This window comes from Gadus morhua, chromosome 3 (genome assembly GCF_902167405.1).
Source record: "Gadus morhua chromosome 3, gadMor3.0, whole genome shotgun sequence".
NCBI lineage: Eukaryota > Metazoa > Chordata > Actinopteri > Gadiformes > Gadidae > Gadus > Gadus morhua.
This window is the reverse complement of record NC_044050.1, coordinates 7,991,480-8,009,182: the sequence shown is the minus strand read 5'-3', so window position 1 is coordinate 8,009,182 and position 17,703 is coordinate 7,991,480. Positions and strand designations below refer to the sequence as shown.

The 17,703-nt window shown below is 47.0% G+C and overlaps 1 protein-coding gene across 2 annotated transcripts in view; it reads left to right on the top strand.

Annotated features, from left to right (window-relative positions):
* zcchc7 (zinc finger, CCHC domain containing 7) overlaps positions 1–17,703 on the top strand; it is a 37,718-nt gene that overhangs the window by 12,559 nt on the left and 7,456 nt on the right. For both annotated transcript variants that reach the window (XM_030351821.1, XM_030351822.1), the window contains exons 4-7: positions 7,863–7,915; positions 8,420–8,563; positions 9,141–9,311; positions 12,868–12,903. In XM_030351821.1, the coding sequence (XP_030207681.1) occupies positions 7,863–7,915; positions 8,420–8,563; positions 9,141–9,311; positions 12,868–12,903 (404 nt within the window). The remainder of the gene's footprint in view (positions 1–7,862; positions 7,916–8,419; positions 8,564–9,140; positions 9,312–12,867; positions 12,904–17,703) is intronic.

The following is a 17,703-nucleotide window of genomic DNA, read 5'->3' as shown; positions in this document are numbered from 1 at the left end:
AGGGGTTCAGGGAATGCACAGTTGCACCGTCTGAGAAATGCCAAGGAGGAACGCAGCCGTAGTCACATTATTCCATCGAAATTCAAATGGGCTTGTCAGGAAGGCGCCTGCTTGTTATTACCTGTCAGGACGAGCCGGGGGTGGGCGGCAGGAGGGGGCAAATTAAACGACAGTAAATAAGTCTCTCTCGCTCTCCCTCCTGCCATTTTGCTTCTGCTGTGTGTTTTCCCCACAACACAAACACCTTTTTTGACAGAACCTTTTAGTTCAGCTCTATCTACAGTGCACTCTTCACCTAACTGGCTTTATCTGCCAATCATATATAGGTGGATCCGATTATGTTAAGCTACAGTTTGTTTCGCTGCAGGGTTGCGGCAATGTTTTACTGTTGAACTATCACGATGTTTTTAGTGAGAGGATTGGCAATGGTGGCACGGAAGTAAGGTAACTGTCTGTGTGTAGAGTGAGGCCTTGTGTGAGGAAGATGGAGCGATTGTGGGAACTTTTAGGGATGAGCTGTGTCTTGTGTTCCTTAGAGAAGAGAGGGCAAACCTTGGTGTTTAACCCCCCTCCCCCCTCCCCGCCTGGGACACACACACACACACACACACACACACACACACACACACACACACACACACACACACACACACACACACACACACACACACACACACACACACACACACACACACACACACACACACAAAGCTGCACACCCTCTTCCGTCTTGCCCCATCCAGCCAGGCAGAACCTCCACCATCTGTCTCTCCTCCTCCCCTCTCTCTCCCTGTCTTCCTCTTCTTCCCGTCTCTTCCCCTACCTCGTATCTTTCCTTCTCTCCCTCAAGACCACCCTCCCCTCCCCCAAACACACACACACACACACACACACACTTCCATGTTTATTCAGGGCTGTGTTGACTCACCTTTACTCTCTGATGGAATGATCCAGATCTGATCAATCAGAAGGCCATGCTCTCCGTCTTCTCTCATTGTATTCTTTAACGTATGTTATAATATATATTATTTAAAATATAAGTAACTCTGGGACATGGCCTTGATAACATGTGTCTCTTACCCCATCACATGATTTCTCTCTTTGCCAAAAGCATGGCTCCTTTTGAGTTCTCTGCTCTCTTTGGGGTATTTCAGGCCACACCCGTTTTCGTGACAGTGAGTAAGTCAGGCCCTACTTCCTGCCAACACCTTGTCATTTCCTGTCCTTTGTCTAAGCAAAGCTTCCACTGTCTCTTCCTCACGGTGAGACGCTGGTTTGCTCCAGACCGCCCAAGTCCTCCTGAAACCAACCAGTACCGAAACTTTGGCGACATGGGATGCAGGGATAAGTGCATTTGATCCAAACGCCATTTGAACGGCGTGATAAAGGAGCCATACAAGGCATCCCGTCTCTAATCCTCCACGGCTCTCTGGCGGTCCTCGTCCCACAAAGGACCTGCTCCAATTAAACACCAATAATTGTATTGTTTTTGCCAGGCCTGTAGAGACCCAGAGATACTGCTCTTCAATCATTCTCCTTTTCACCACTGTACTTAGCCCATCTAGGGCTATCGTGTGTGTGTGTGTGTGTGTGTGTGTGTGTGTGTGTGTGTGTGTGTGCGCGCGCTCTTTTGCATGTGGGAATGCGGTAGGTAGTGGTAGAAAGGGTTGAGAGGAAATCTAAATTAAAACTTTTGTGTGCTGTTATTCCATTACTCCAAAGGCTCTGGATTTGAGGATTGGCAGTGGCGCATTTCTATGCTTCACCATCTCTCTCCGTGTGTGTGTGTGTGTGTGTGTGTGTGTGTGTGTGTGTGTGTGTGTGTTTGCGGGTTTTGCCTGCATGCTCAGGCATTTAGGTCAGCGGTGACCAGGATTATTTCAGGTTTCTATTTGGTCTTTCTTGTGCGACTTCAAGTGGGTCCTCTCGTGCAAAAGCTCACACATCCTTTTGTCCTCTTGCTGGTGTGTGTGTGGATGCGAGCGTGCTTGTTTTTGTGTGTACATGCAGTTGTGGAACCCCACAGCTATTAGCTGCCCTTTCACCCATTTCACAGACACACAGACACACACACAGACGCACACACACATGCACATGCATGCATGCACAGCGAAGCGCCAGCAGATAAAAAAGCATTATGGCAAATTCCACTTAATGACACATTTTGTATTTGGGGAACAGGGCCCGGTGAATGAAGCTTAATTAACGAGGCCAAAGATCCCTTAGAAGAAAATTGCTCTGATTAACAATTTCAGTTTATTTTCCCTCTCTCGCTCTCTCTCTTTTTATTTTTCTCACTTCGCTCTGTCTCTCTAGTATCGAAAATAGAAAATAATTTTCATGATTGTGATTTTGTACATGCCCCCCAGCCTTCTCTCCCCCCTGCATGTGCTCCCCCCCCCCCCCCCCCCCCCCCCCCCCGCAGGAGGAAATTCATCAAAATGAAATTGAGGTTGCAACTCAGTGGTTTTATTAAAATGTATTTGCCTCCTGTGTCACTGTTACCCTCAGCAGAATCCAAGAAACAAGTGTGTGTGTGTGTGTGTGTGTGTGTGTGTGTGTGTGTGTGTGTGTGAGTTTCGGCCTGTTTGAATTAAAGTAAAAGCCCTTTTGCACTACTTTTTTTAAAATCGTAGTATACCTGCAATTAACTATCTATATTTTCTATTTACCATAAAAAATAATGGCACGTGAACGTCACAATTTATGATCTGAAACCGAGAAAAGCAACCACATATTTGAATTTCGGAATCAACTGTTGTTCCAGTATTTATCTTGAGCAAAACCAATTACAAACCATAATCTACACATTTTCGGTGTATACTAAGTTATACTCCTTCTTTTGTTTGAATAATCAACCATTTCAGCACAAATCTCAATCTTTTGGCAAAACAACTCGACTTAACCTGTATGAGCAGCATCAAATAGTGGATGGTAAAGTAATGTGGCCCATTGTAGAATACCAATGATGTTCTGCTGGTTAGATATCAGCAGTTTTCATAACCCCTTCACAAACACTACAAGGCAAACAAAAATGATGGTCACACATTCACACACACACAAACAAACGAAATGTCACACACACACGCGCACACGCACGCACACACACCCGGCCACTGCTTGGCCTCTCGTTGTCCCGGTTGTTGTCCGTCCTGATTGGACCATGTGGTTGCCGTGCGGTTCTCAGGCCGCGCCCCCGCTGTGTGGTAATTGGTGTATGCGGTGTTGCCACGCGGCGACGGTGACTGACAGGTCTGGCCACCTGCCCTGCCCTTGATGCCAACACGTCGAGGGGAGGGTCTGGTTGGGGCGGGGATTGGCGTGTCGAGGTGATGGGTAATCAGGGAGAGCTCCTTGAATCACACGTGTGGAGGCGGTGGAATGGTAGGAGTCCAGTGGCCCTCTCAACAAACCACGGGTGAAAGGGGAGATGGCTTGACTTGAGACGATGCCAAATGCGTGGCTTCTTGCTGCGTGTTGATACATGTGCACCACGTTATTCATTGATCTTTCAGCTTCCGCTATTAAACCGTGCCTTGGGTTCCTAGTGTGTTCATTTACAGGCTAAGTGTGATTGTATTTTATAATGTCTGCATTCTTGAAAGAAAGAAGTTAGCAGTACATGACCTCATTTCTGTTTATTTCTTTGAATCTGGAATGTGTCCCAGAAGCCCTACATTTGTCTCTCTCTCTCTCACTCTCTTTCTCTCTAACAGAGAGATCAGTTACGGTGAGCAAAGAAAGGGCATGAAATGAAGTCAAATGAGATCTGCTGCTTTAATCCATAATTGTGATCGATCCATTCTCTGCATGGCAAACATTTACTAACACACTTGCACGGATTGTCACACACACACACACACACACACACACACACACACACACACACACACACACACACACACACACACACACACACACACACACACACACACACACACACACACACACACACACACACACAGTCTCTACTTCATGTCTCTAAAGTCTTAATGGTGTCCTACCCTGGTACAGCTGTGGCCCGTGCCTGCCACCAGTAGTAGGCCTTATTCAATTAGCGGCCATATTTGTTCTTCACAGGAGCCGGCTGGGATTTGCTAAAGTCACTTTCCCCAGCCGGCTCCTGTGAAGAAGCAACATGGCCGCTTGGCGAACACGGCTTACAATGTGTTTGGTGGTCTCTCTAAACCGCTTCTCTAGCATTATGAGACCAGTGTTCTCCTCGGTCAATTGACAGCCACACACCGTGATCCTCCCTCCCTTTCTCTGAGTCCGGCCCCGGCCCTCCCCCTGCCGTTCGCCTGGTCTATCCCCCCTGCTTGCTCATTTTTCTGTTCTCATTTACCAGTTGACCATACTGTTGTTCCACACAAAGCGAAGGAAAGCAGAGAAAGAAAAGGTGTGTGTATGTTTGTGTGTGGCATGCCGTTACGTTAGTGTGTGTGATTGTGCGCACTTGTGGCTACACGTGTGTGTGTGTGTGTGTCTCTCTGAATATGCCTTTCGGTGTATTTAACCTTGCAAAGTCCCATGCGGTAGGGCAAGGGTGATGTCAGAAAGGAACACACACACACACACACACACACACACACACACACACACACACACACACACACACACACACACACACACACACACACACACACACACACACACACACACACACACAGCCTTCCCACCCAGGTCATTGTCATGTATAGTGTTGCTAATCCGACCCTGTCCCTTCAGTATCAAACATTGCCACCATTTGGGGGGGCCGGGACCTTTTTTGCTATATCCTATTGTGTGTGTGTGTGTGTGTGTGTCTGCCTGTGTTGGTGTACTAATGGGCCCAGTCTGCAGCTTGGTAGAATGGGCAGGCTGGCTTGGGAGGCCTGTTTAAGTAGTGAGAGAGAGAGAGAGACGCAAGGTGGGCTACACCGAGGCTCTGATGTCGCCACACCGGGGGAGGCTAACATTTGCCAATCAAAACACACTCACACACTGTACAGTGTGTGTGCTCCGTCTCCTCCTTGGCTTTATCAGTCTTCCACCACCTAGTCTTGCCCACGTCCCTGGGGGTCCCAGTTACTGTGCATGTGGAATGTGTGTTGTTTTGATGTGTGTGTGTGTGTGTGTGTGTGTGTGTGTGTGTGTGTCAGGCACCCCAGGAGAGCCGGGTGTTCATGGTTCATTAGCCACACGTACACTTCCGTTCTGTTCTCACCCGGAGTGGGGACAGACGTACAGCAGAGTCTCTCTCTCTCTCTCTCTCTCTCTCTCTCTCTCTCTCTCTCTCTCTCTCTCTCTCTCTCTCTCTCTCTCTCTCTCTCTCTCTCTCTCTCTCTCTCTCTCTCTCTCTCTCTCTCTCTCTCTCTCTCTCTCTCTCTCTCTCTCTCTCCCCCCCCCCCCCCCCCCTCTCCCCTTTACTGTCGCCTCTGATGAACCCCTCCCTCCGTTCTGTTAATTAGGATACCTATGAGACAGACAGGTAGCATCTGCGCTGAATTTCTCCCTCCCCCCCCCCCCCCCCATGATGAGAATGTCCTGTGTTCCATACAATCAATATATAAATATAAGAAAACGTGGTTTAATAGAACCAGCGCAAAATCCTTCATCGCCCTTACATTACCAGTGTGTAGTTCCTTCTTGTAAAATGGACTATTGAAATGTCCACCAAAACATTGAGTGTCCCCGTGTTCTCGCCCCCAAAAAATGGACAGCAGCCATTTTCTCCACTGCTCTACTCCTCTTCTTCTTCACCAATTCATTCTCCCCCACACCCCATACGTGTGTTTGATTCCTGGGCTGTGACAAAGAGCTTCACCCTGTTTTGTGAGAGAGATGGGGGGGGCCCTCAGATTAAGGGAAAGCTTCCTGCTCTTTCTTTGGGGGGCCCTCCGGGAGGCGCAATGGGTGGACTTTTGTCGAGTCACCAACGCCTAAACACACACACACACACACACACAAAAACACACACACACACACACACACACACACACACACACACACACACACACACACACACACACACACACACACACACACACACACACACACACACACACCCTGATCCAACTCTTACACGTCAGTAGTATCGTATTGATCTTATCGTTTGGCTGGTACATTTTCTAGTCATCGTGCTAGGGAGGTAACCCTTGTGTCTTCATTTCAGCAGATCAGGGTGTATATCCCTACCAACTGCTGATAGGCTCTCACCTTTGGTGCCATAGTCTTTCTTTGTTGTTTAAGAACACACTGAATGTGACGAGTCTTCCTCAACCTCCTGTTGGCCACGAGACGAGAATCAAAGTGTGCTATTGGCTGTTTTATTAGGGATGTCTGCAGTAAGAGAATCCTGGATTAACCCTTCTGGTCATAACGTTGTTCTCTCTGACTGTTGTTTTTTTTGTGTAATTGCAATTTGATAGATCTTACTAAGAATCCTTTAATCAATTACATACGTTTTTCTTCTTACATTTTTCTTTACAATTGACAAGCAGCATCCCAGCCAAGCTAGCATGGGCACATTTCAGGGGACAATCATTTGTGGGATCCTTTGGTTTTTAATCATGACACGGTCCACACATTTACCTTTCACACACAAAGCTACGTCCGTCCTTTGGTGTATCACAATGTGCCTAATGGCTCCATTTAGCCACAACATGCCCCGTTAAAGGGCAAGGCGAGCCGGGATAAAAAGGACAATGCCGTGCGTCGGGCTGGTGTGTGCAGGAGGTGAAGGTCGCGGCGTAGCCAAGCAGTTCAAACAGCCGTGGGTTTTAATTTGTTTGACAGGGAGGAGAGGTGTACCCCACCCGCCGCTCCTCCACACCAGAGGAGCAGGAGAGGAGCGAGGTGCAGGGAGACAAAAGGAGAGGCAGAGCTGAGCCGCACAGAGGGAGGTGGAGAAGCAGGGGGAGGTGGGAGGGAGGGGGTAATATTTGATATTGGCTCAAGTCTGTGTGTTTGTATAAAGGCTAAAGACTGTCAACCAGCTAATCGTAGGGGTCGACGCATGGGGGGGGGGGGGGGGTCTGTGTGTGTATACATTAGTTGGTGGCTGTAGGTTGCTTCTGAACCTGCGTGTCTTTAGGTATGAGTATGAGATCATAATATTTACTGCAAACATTGCCGCTCATGTTTGTGTGTGTGTGTGTTTGTATGTGTGTCTGTGTGTGTTTGGGTCTGTGTGCGCACACAAGCACCTCACACCAAAACTCATTTTGTGTGTTTTTCTTCTCCCACTCTTATGTTTCAAATTGTGTGCGTGTGTATGTACGTGCGAATGTGCGCGCTTGTCACCAGCGTGTGTGTGTGTGTGTGTGTGTGTGTGTGTGTGTGTGGAGGATGTCAGTTACAGTTCCGTGGGCCTGTGGAGAACACGGCGGCTCCCTCAGGGCGCAGTTAGTGCCGTGCTCACACAGATGTTCTGCCCTGCCACTGTTACCGTTTGCCGTCTGCACGTGTGTGTGTGTGTGTGTGTGTGTGTGTGTGTGTGTCGTCTCATTCCCAAAGGAAGCTGTAGATTGTCTCTTAAGGGATCCGTTTCCTGTTGTGTACAAAACAATACCTGATAGGATTATATGCTATGTCATATTATTCTTAAACCCATGATTGTCTTTGCACATGTCTGTTTATTTATTCTTGAATTGGATTTATTTGTTTAGATCTTTTATTATATATGTATTATATTATTATATATATTTTAACTGCGTTAATGTAATTCCAGACTTGCGTTGTCTCAGGATATAAAGAAAGCTGTTTGAGTTTCATCTCTCATCGTGGGACATTACGTTTGTTTTGTAAGCCGTGTGAATGCGTCCATGGTTAACTGTGAGACCAGTAGATTGAGTGGTTTGTCTCTCTGTTTCTCCCTTCAGACGGTGATGAAGCTGAAAATGGCAACTGGTTGGTGTCCAGTAAAGACAAGGCGGTACGTATGCAGTTCAACGTCTTGAAGGCTTCAATAGGATTAGACAAGCATTCTGCATTATTTGTAATCTATGGACAAAACCTTAATCTATTTTAATTAAGTTATGTAATATAAATGATCTCTAGATGTGTACTATTAATTATCATATATTATACTAGATTTACCACATTTTGAGAAACCTTTCGGACACGTTATTGTTTTTATCATTGTTATTATTTATCATAATTGTTTTTCTGTTTGTTATTAACAACACTTTACTTTGTTTTTACACAATCGTAATTTTTGTACCTGAAGTAGTACTTATGAGGCATATTACACAAAAATAATACAAATATTTGTTTGAAAGTGATTATAGTATTTGAATAATTATATTTTCAATTACTTTGAATAGCCAGTAATTGACGGAATGCTAACGCAGGCTTTAAAGCAGACAAGTCCACGCTTAACGTGTAGGTCCGGATAACGGTGAGAACCCACTCATGTCATCTGTGCATTGTCTTCCAGACCCGGATCTATAACCAGGACAAGAGCAGGTTTGTCAGGCCCCTGGCCAGACGGAACTCGAACCGATACTATTGTGACAAAAGCGTCACCTGTAGGAACTGCAACAAGACCGGGCATCTCTCCATGACCTGCCCCTCGCCCTCGGTAAGCCCCCCACTACCAGGGCAACGTGCGCTGCTCAGTTTGGATTGGTCGTGATGGCACAAAGCATGATGGGACGTGTTTGCACGTGCCGTCTCGCAGCGTGTAGAAAGGGGGGGGTGGGATTAAAAAAAGAGCTGGGTGTATGTTTGACTTCATGCAAATGGGCCCCTCGTTGACAACGACATCTGCCGTTTGATTGGAAAACACAGCGTTCAGTGTGTGCACTGGCAGACTGGTGCATTACATTTTAAACTGAGGGTGGGGTTGGGTGGGGGGGGGGGGGGGGGGGGGTGGTGCTGCTCCACCAACAAGTGGACCGTGGGCAGTGCTTGACCCCTTACAGGTTAGAATACTGGCCTGGGACAGGAAGGGTGGCCCCACCCCGGACCATGCAGCTCTATGTCCCGGCTCTGGTGTGAAAAAAGGGCAGACTGGTTGAGGGCCGTGTTCAATATCCCTGGTTGGACACAGTTTTTGGTGTAAAAAGGGGGTAACGGAGCATGCCAATGACCTATGAAATCCCCCCCACTGACCTTCTTTTGTGTGTGTGTGTGTGTGTGTGTGTGTGTGTGTGTAGAAGGTGCTGAGCTGCTCGCTGTGTGGCACCCCGGGCCACCTGATATACTGCTGTCCCAACAGACACTGCAACAACTGCGGCATGCCCGGCCACGTGTACAAGGCGTGCAGGGACATGGCCTACTGGCACAAGAAGTGCCATCGCTGTGGCATGACCGGACACTTCACTGACGTAAGAACTGGTTCTTTGCCTTTTTTATTTATTGATATATATATATATATATGTATCGTTGTGTCTCAGGGATGCCTATGCTGGTGTAGCTACTGGGTTCATGCGTAACTAAAGGCACATGTCGTATGCTACTCACTATGTGGCCAAGTATATTCTATACTAGTAGTAAAAAAAAAAGGAAAGAAAGAAAAATCACGAAATGCGCCGTTTGAAAGTGCGTTGTTTGATGCTACATGCTAGGGTCTACTGTGAACCATGCATGTTGTTAGAGGAATTACATGCTAGTCTCTACTGTGAACCATCTAAAAGACGCTAGAGGAACTAACTGCTAGTCTCTATTGTGAATCATCTAAAGGTCGTTAGAGGAACTACATTCTAGTCTTTTCCGCAGGAGACTCCAAAACAGACAATCATGGATGCATTCTTGCATGCCAATGAAAATAAAACTGCGGCTGTTGGGTAAACCCCTTTTTAAAGGGAAACTTGAGGATTTTTCAACCTGGACACTATTTTCCAATCATTTTGTGTCCAAGGGACTTATGCAGACAACAATTTTTGAAATTGGTCCAGTATTGGACGAGAATGCTGCTGCCATAATCCGATAAAACGCCTGCAATGTAATCCTATGGAGAAAATACAGCCCGTCAATGTACTGCTTGTTTTTGCCAAAGACGGCAAAATATTTTGGAAATTATCCAAAGGATCTTTACAGAGAAATCCAAAATGGTTTCTTTACCTTTTGCTTGATCACTGTCAGTTTGTCATTGTGTCGCACCAAGTCTCCCTCAATGCAAAGTCTTGCGGGAGTTGGAAGAAGAGAAGTGTGGGGACCAAGTGAGAGATGGACAGGGGAGAGTTTGTTAACTGTGCAGATCTAGTTCAGAACTGATCTACTTCCGGCAAGGAGAGCAAATAGATTGCCTTGTTTTGCGTCACATGGTTGGACGATTCCAGGCTTTGTTATGGCTAACATTTAGTCAAAATGGTATATGACGGTACATTTACAGCAAAAATGAAGTACAGCAAAGAGGCCCAAATAGCCCCTGACCTCATGGGTCAACCTTACAAGGGCCGACAGCCGAGTATGAGTTCAAAGTAGTCTAGGAATGGTGCGGACTGCCCATGTTTTACTGTTCTGCTCCACTACTACGGAGTGACCAGGGGTCAGTGAACGCTGCTGTTCCTATTAATTGATACACTTCAGCAATTACAGCTTAGTTATGTCCCCGCCATGTTGCAGATCCCAGCAGAGTGAGTGTGTATGCACATGTGTGGTGAGTGTGTGTCTTCATATATGTTTGTGTGTGTGTGTTAGCGCTGAAGGGTGAATCTAATGACCATCAATGACAATTATCTTCCTGCCACGTTCATTACCCTGCCCATTTACACTAATGTCATAGATTGGGAGGTGTGTGTGTGTGTGGGGATGTCTGTGTCCGCATGTGTGTGTGTGTGTGTGTGTGTGTGTGTGTGTGTGTGTGTGTGTGTGTGTGTGTGTGTGTCTTCCCCAACCATCCGCACGGTTCTCTCTCTCCGTCTCTCTTTCTGACTCTACCTCTCTCTCTCAGTCCGTCATGTACTATACTCTGTGTAATGGATGAGTAACCAGGTGAACACCAGAGGGAGAGGGGAGACCAGGACACACACACTGTATTGCTCTCCCTCTCGGTCTCTCGCTTTCTCTCTCTCTCTCTCTCTCTCTTTGTTTTTCTCTCGTGCTCTCTTTTGCATATTGTTTTCGGTATTAAACAACGGGGTAAAGTTGTTTGGTAATTACCCATTTCTCTTGGAGCAGCCCAGTTTCTCCACATAGCTTTACTAATTGTGTGTGTGTGTGTGTGTGTGTGTGTGTGTGTGTGTGTGTGTGTGTGTGTGTGTGTGTGTGTGTGTGTGTGTGTGTGTGTGTGTGTGTGTGTGTGTGTGTGTGTCAGGTCTCTGTCCCCTGGGTCTTTCTGTGTCTCTCATTAAAGACAGACGGTTGACGGAGCGCGAGTGTGTCGCTCGCCTCGCCTGTCGCCCTCGACAACAACCCACTACCCCACCGGTCTGGTGGGAGAGATTGGGGGGGGGGGGTAGGGGGGGGGGGAGAGAGGGGGGGGGGGAGGAAGCGAAGAGGGGGAATTGGAAGTGAGAAAACAAGAGAGTTGTAGAGTTAAATACTGAACTGTCATAAACTGAATTGTGTGTCCTGTTCTGACTTCATGTGTGTACTTTTACATAAAGTATTTACATTTGGTGTACTTCAGCTTCAAGGAAAGGCATTGTAGCTTTCTTGTAATTACAGAAACGAAAAAAAAAAATAACTTACCAGTATGTTAACGGTTAGAGTGTCCTATGCCAACTCTCACTGACGCCTTGATTCTGTAGTCATTGGCATGGGGTTTACTTAAAAGCGTTAACATTTCGGACAAATACTAAGAGCCCAAACTAGCCCGACCCAGTTCCGCGTTGGGCTAGGTCCTGTTATCCACCAGCGGACTGGCTTTTGAGCGCGAGCAGGAAGTACGTTGAACACATCAGCCTGTGCAGTCCTCCTGGTTTGTACAGCTGGGCTCTGGAAAGAATAGATTGTTTCCCCTTCCCTTCACGGGCTGCTTTTAAAGGGCAATGACTTTAAATCGCTGGCCCACAGCATGTAGTTCACTCAATGCCACGCAAAGCCGCATCTCATGCAAATATCTCTGGGAATTAGTTCTGGACGCGCAGCAGAATGGCTGTCCTCATGGACCCCTCGACAGAGCCCGCCTAAATCTCTCTCCCCGCACGCGCTCTCCCTCCTTCGCCCTCTCCCAGTAGGTGTGTAAGTAGATAGATGTTGTTGCCCGCGGCGACGGCGGCATTTTTCAATTTCCCAGTGGGAAGTGGCTGCGGTTGAGGAAGGATGTCGGACCGCTTAGGGAACAGCGTGGCAAAGCCCCGGAGATAATGCTTTAGCTACACGGGGACAATATGCTTGCCTGGTGGCCTGGCTGCCTGGCGGCCTGGCTGGCTGGCTGGCTGGCCCCTCTCTACCTGCCTCAGTGTTGATGCCACGGAAAGGCGGTAGTGGTAGAGCGCTGGCCGATATGTACGTTACTATACTGGGGCTGTAGGGGGGGGGGGGGATTGCTTCGGGAATACGAACAGCTGCACAAAATGACACCGCTGTCCTTTATTTTATTTCAATTTCCATTTCTGCGCCGTTATCTTGCCTGTATCCCCCTTACCTAGTCTCACCCCCCTCCCTCTCCCCCTCTTTCTCCCTCTGATAAGAATCAGTTTCCTCAGCAGTGCCTAATGGTTTCTACTGCATTGTGTCTCTGATAGACTTCAATTCAACACCTGAAATTAAAACACACACACACACACACACGCACACGCACACGCACACACACAGGCTTAGGGTAGCTTTGAGATCAACATAGCTCCCTGCGCTGTCCCTTGTTAAGACAATATATTCCCTTGGTTGTTAACCAGCACAAACGGGTCCCAGTAGCTGTTCCAGAGCGGCCCAGTGGAAGGGGTTCCATGTGATGCATATGAGTGACTGTTTGTGTCCTTCTTGTGTCTCCCTCAGGTGTGCCCAGAGATCTGGAGACAGTACCACCTCACGGTAAGGCCGCTCTGCCCCTACACTCCTCCCCACAGCATGCCTCTGCATGGACAGTGACTGTGGGCTCAGCTCTATAGATCTACAACTCTGCTCTCCCTTTAGAATCAAAATGCATTCCTACAGGATGATACAAATCTATACAGCTAAGAAGGATTCTTAGGACTTTCAGTGGGCCATTTTAGCATAAATATACTGGAATAGAAATTTAAACTGTTGTTTCTGCGTGTGCCTGTGTTGGTCGACGAGCAGGAGTAAAGCACCCTGTTAATGAAGCCTTTGACGCTCATTACTGCTGTGGTGCTTGGCCAGCTTCCGCACAGCAGGGTTCAGCTAAGTGCATTCAGACATGTTCATACAGGGGCTTCATTACAGCATTTGGCGGATTTTACTTTGAAAACTTTCTAAAGTTTTCAAAGTTATTTTTATATATGCAATGGTATGGAAAAGAGCATTATTATACAGCAAATTAAAAAAAAAGGACCCTTATTGTTCTTTACGTGTATGAATCCATAATTGACATAATGAAATGAGACCTTTTGAGAGAAGAATGTTAAGAAAAAAAAAAAAAAATCATACTCAATTATCAGATATAGTGACTATTGAACAGCTACTGTTCTGTTTTCTGAACCATTCATGTGAACATCGCAGTTTATGTATTTTATTCCAAAAACCTCCAATATGTATTATTCTTTCAACACATCTGCCAAATTCTGCAGGCGGGGCCATTTGGCCACTAAAATGTCTATCTTGCATCACACGATCCAGTTAACACGCTCATAATAAATGAATGAAGTGACGTTAAATCATTATAGCCCGCTTCGTATCATGGTTCTCGTCCGTTTCTATGCTGACTGCACCGGCTAATGAATAACCAACGTCTTCAGTTGACCTTCAATTTAATATGGATGTGATGGAATATAAATGCACAAACATTTGAGTTAAGTCATAATATTAGGTTTTTAGTTCAGGCTAAGAATATACTTCCTCCACTGTAGAGCTCAACCAGAGGTCTCTGCTCTTCTTTCATACTCTGTCTTTTAGTCCTCATTTAAACTCGCCTCTTTGCCTTTTCAATAAGAAGATACATCCAGCAGCCCGCATATTGTGACTGTGTGTTTATTCCATATCTCCATATAAGAAACCAAGTTTCTTTCTTGTGTGTGTGTGTGTGTGTCTTTGTGACTTTGTGGATGTGTGTCTGTGTGGGTGGGGTTGTGTGTGTGGGTGTGCGTGAGGGGCTGATATAGACCTCAGCCTAAGAGAAAAGAGCAGCTTGTTTGTCAATTAAAAGACGTGATAAAGCATGAAATGGGCTGCCAACGCCACGTGGGAGAGGGGGAGAGGAACAGTGTGTGTGTGAGTTTGCATATATCTTTGTGTGTGTGTGTGTGTGTGTGTGTGTGTGTGTGTGTGTGTGTGTGTGTGTGTGTGTGTGTGTGTGTGTGTGTGTGTGTGTGTGTGTGTGTGTGTGTGTGTGTGTGTGTGTGTGTGCGCGCGCGTGTGTAGGTAGACGGGGGAGGTCTGTCTGTCTGTCACTCTCCTCTATGGAGATTAATTAGCCGGGGCTGTCTAATGAAAAGGCAGCATCGTTAGCGCTAGCGCAGCGGGATGAGAGTGGGGGGACGAGAGAGGTAGGAAGACAGGGAGCGAGATAGAGGGGGGAGAGACAGGGAGCTCAGACAAGGGACAGAGAGCTGTTCCAGAGGGGGAGGCCAGCAACCTGAATTAAAGTTTACTCTTATCAAGTTAGGCTCGCAGGGAGATGAGGTGGCTCCTGCTCCCCCACGCTGAGCAGGGCTTTGTCTGTGCCCCTTCATCTGAAAGGTTCAAACGGGTTAGTAGCCCCGGTAGTCATCGGTTAGTCGTTGATGGCTTACGACGGTTTACGGCGAATGCTAGAATGTGAACAGCCTTCGTAGGTATTGTGTTTGGAAACAATTCTTAGTTTTTTTTGCATTTTCTCTGTGTGTGCTTATGTGTGTGTGTGTGTGTGTGTGTGCGTGTGTGTGTCTCTTAACCGGCATGCTGTGCAAGATTGTGTGTATGAAAGGGAGTGAAAGAGTACTTTAACGGGTGGTGGATTGTGACCCAGGTCTAATTGAAGTATTTAAGCCATTTTAGCACAGGGAACAGAAGGTCGTTACAGATCCAAAATGGCATGGGGGTTACACACACGCACGTGCACACACACACACACACACACACACACACACACACACACACACACACACACACACACACACACACACACACACACACACTGCTCGTTCTGTATAAGACAGCCTCATTTTATTCATGATGCTGCTTATGACCCTGAACTCCCCAATGTGAGAGTGTATGTGGGTGGGGGGGCGTGTGTGTGTGTGTGTGTGTGTGTGTGTGTGTGTGTGTGTGTGTGTGTGTGTGTGTGTGTGTGTGTGTGTGTGTGTGTGTGTGTGTGTGTGTGTGTGTGTGTGTGTGTGTGTGTGCGCGCGTGCGCACGTGTTTTCCCTCGCTTTGGGAGATGTGACTCTGTCACCTTCCGCTGGGCTCAGCCAGGTGTGAAAAGGCATTCTGTCAGACCTCCCCACTACTGGGTCCATTTGTGTGTGGGGGAGGGGGGGGGGGGAGGCTGGGGGGTTTACCTGCACCTGGTCCTCAACTAACAAACTCTTCTAAGGCGCTCAGTGAAGACCACAAAGCCCTGTGGTATTTACAGCGGAGAGTAAGATACCGACATGCACACCGGCCCTTCTGCAATCCTCCAGCTCATTTGAAACGACCACACACTAAACAGCCTTTCATTTCCCATAAACTGTGGCTACGCACACACAGCCATCGCCAGTTTCAATGATGATTAATATTTGGAGAAACAAATGACCGCTTGAAAGTGAAACAAGGTTCTACGATTCTGTTTTTTGGCCTCGGCAACATTGCCTGCTTTTAATTGCACGAGTTTATCGATGGATTAATAGCTTTGAAACGTGGGAGACAAAAAAAGGATGGAGGGTGAAGAAACTAAGAAGAGCATGCAACCAAAACTCGATGGGAGTTTACCAACCACTAAACTATTAAATGCAGATACATGCATTTGTGCGGGAAAAAAAAGGTGTGTGAAAGTGTGTTGAGCACACCCAACCACATACATGCACAGGCATGCAAGTGTCGCACACTGAAGTCTCCCCCTCATCCATACACACAATAATGCCCATACTGTGTGTGAGTGAATGTGTCGTCGGGGAAGCTCCCTAAGCTGCGTACTAGACTGCAGCACCCCCCTGTGGAGGTCTGGTGAAGTGTGGCAGCCCTCTCGCCCTCCCCCCAACCCCCACCCCACGCAGCCACCCGTAGCCAGTACATTTTTTAGTGAAGAAAAAGACGGCCGTGTTTTAATGTACTCAACTCTCTCAGAGCCTAGAGAACACTCTTAATCTGGCAGCTGGTAACGGAACCGGTGAAATCCGAACCGCAAAGGTGTGTCACTGCCCTATCAGTGCTGTGGTGCACCCGAGCGAGAGAGGGAGCGAGAGGGGCCTCTGAGTGATGGTGGATCCGACATGATTCACCTACATATCAGAACCACCTCTGTTATGTATGTATATAACGGAGAGGGAGTGAGAGACTGAGGGGGAGAGAGAGACTGAGAGGGAGAGAGAGAGAGACTGAGACTGAGCGCAGGCGAGGGTAGTTTCGAGGAGCACCAGAATGACAAGGTAATGGGAGAGACATTGAGAGTGAGTGAAGAGATGCAGAGGGGAGAGAGAGAGTTTCTCTCTACATCTCTTCACTCTTTCTTTCTTTCTTTCTCCCTGTCTGTCTCTCTTTCTCTCCGTCTCTGTCTCTCATACTCTCTCCTCCCCTCCCTCCCTCCCTCGGAATCTCTTACACACACTGAATGGAGGAGATGAGAAATGTGTGCGCGGGTGCCACACGCTGTGTGTGTGAGCGAGAGGTGAGCTGGCCCGCGGAGAGAGTGAATCTGAGCGTTGAGCCTCTGATTGGTGCAGGTATAGCGCCTCGTGGGCATTGATTGGCTTCTCTTTAGATAGTGGTGGTGACACCTGTATGTGTGTGTTCATTGATCGCCCCCTCTGCCAACGAGATACGTGTGTGTGTATCGAGCGGATCCTGTCCTCATGGTGATATCAGTATGTGTGTATCGATCTCCTCCCTCGGGGCAGGGGTGTGTGTGTGTGTGTGTGTGTGTGTGTGTGCGTGTGCGTGTGCGTGCGTGCGTGTGTGTGTGCGTGCATGGGAGAGATGTACTGTTTACTGCCATCGCTGAAGTTTTCAGCCAATTCTTTGTACAAAAACTGAAATATGAAGTTTATTTTAATGGTTGCTTGTTTATTTTTTTAATGGTGTGCTTTCTTTAGAGTAAATTATCTTTTCATTTTTCAATTTGTCTTTATAATCACATTTATAGTTAGTGAAGTCAATAGAGAATATCAAGTATACTATCCTGGTTGATGTTTAGTCATACCATTGCATTACTAACGGCAAATCCTGTTTTTTGGATCATGTTACATTGGAATCATGGTACATGTATTTGGTTTCCAATTCAAATTGTAATGCTTGATTTACCATCCTGATGCTTTTCTTGTGATTTTCGTTGGTTAGGAAAACAGTCCCATCTTTGTATTTTTCTTTGAAGGCTTGATACACTTATTATATTATTATATTTGACGAAAAATTATTAGATAATAATATTTCAATTAGTCGCAAAACCCTTGTGTTGTAAATGAAAACCGTACTGATGCTAGCACTGCAAAGCATGACTGTAATCGTAACAATCCTGGTTACGACAGCCGCAGTTTGAGT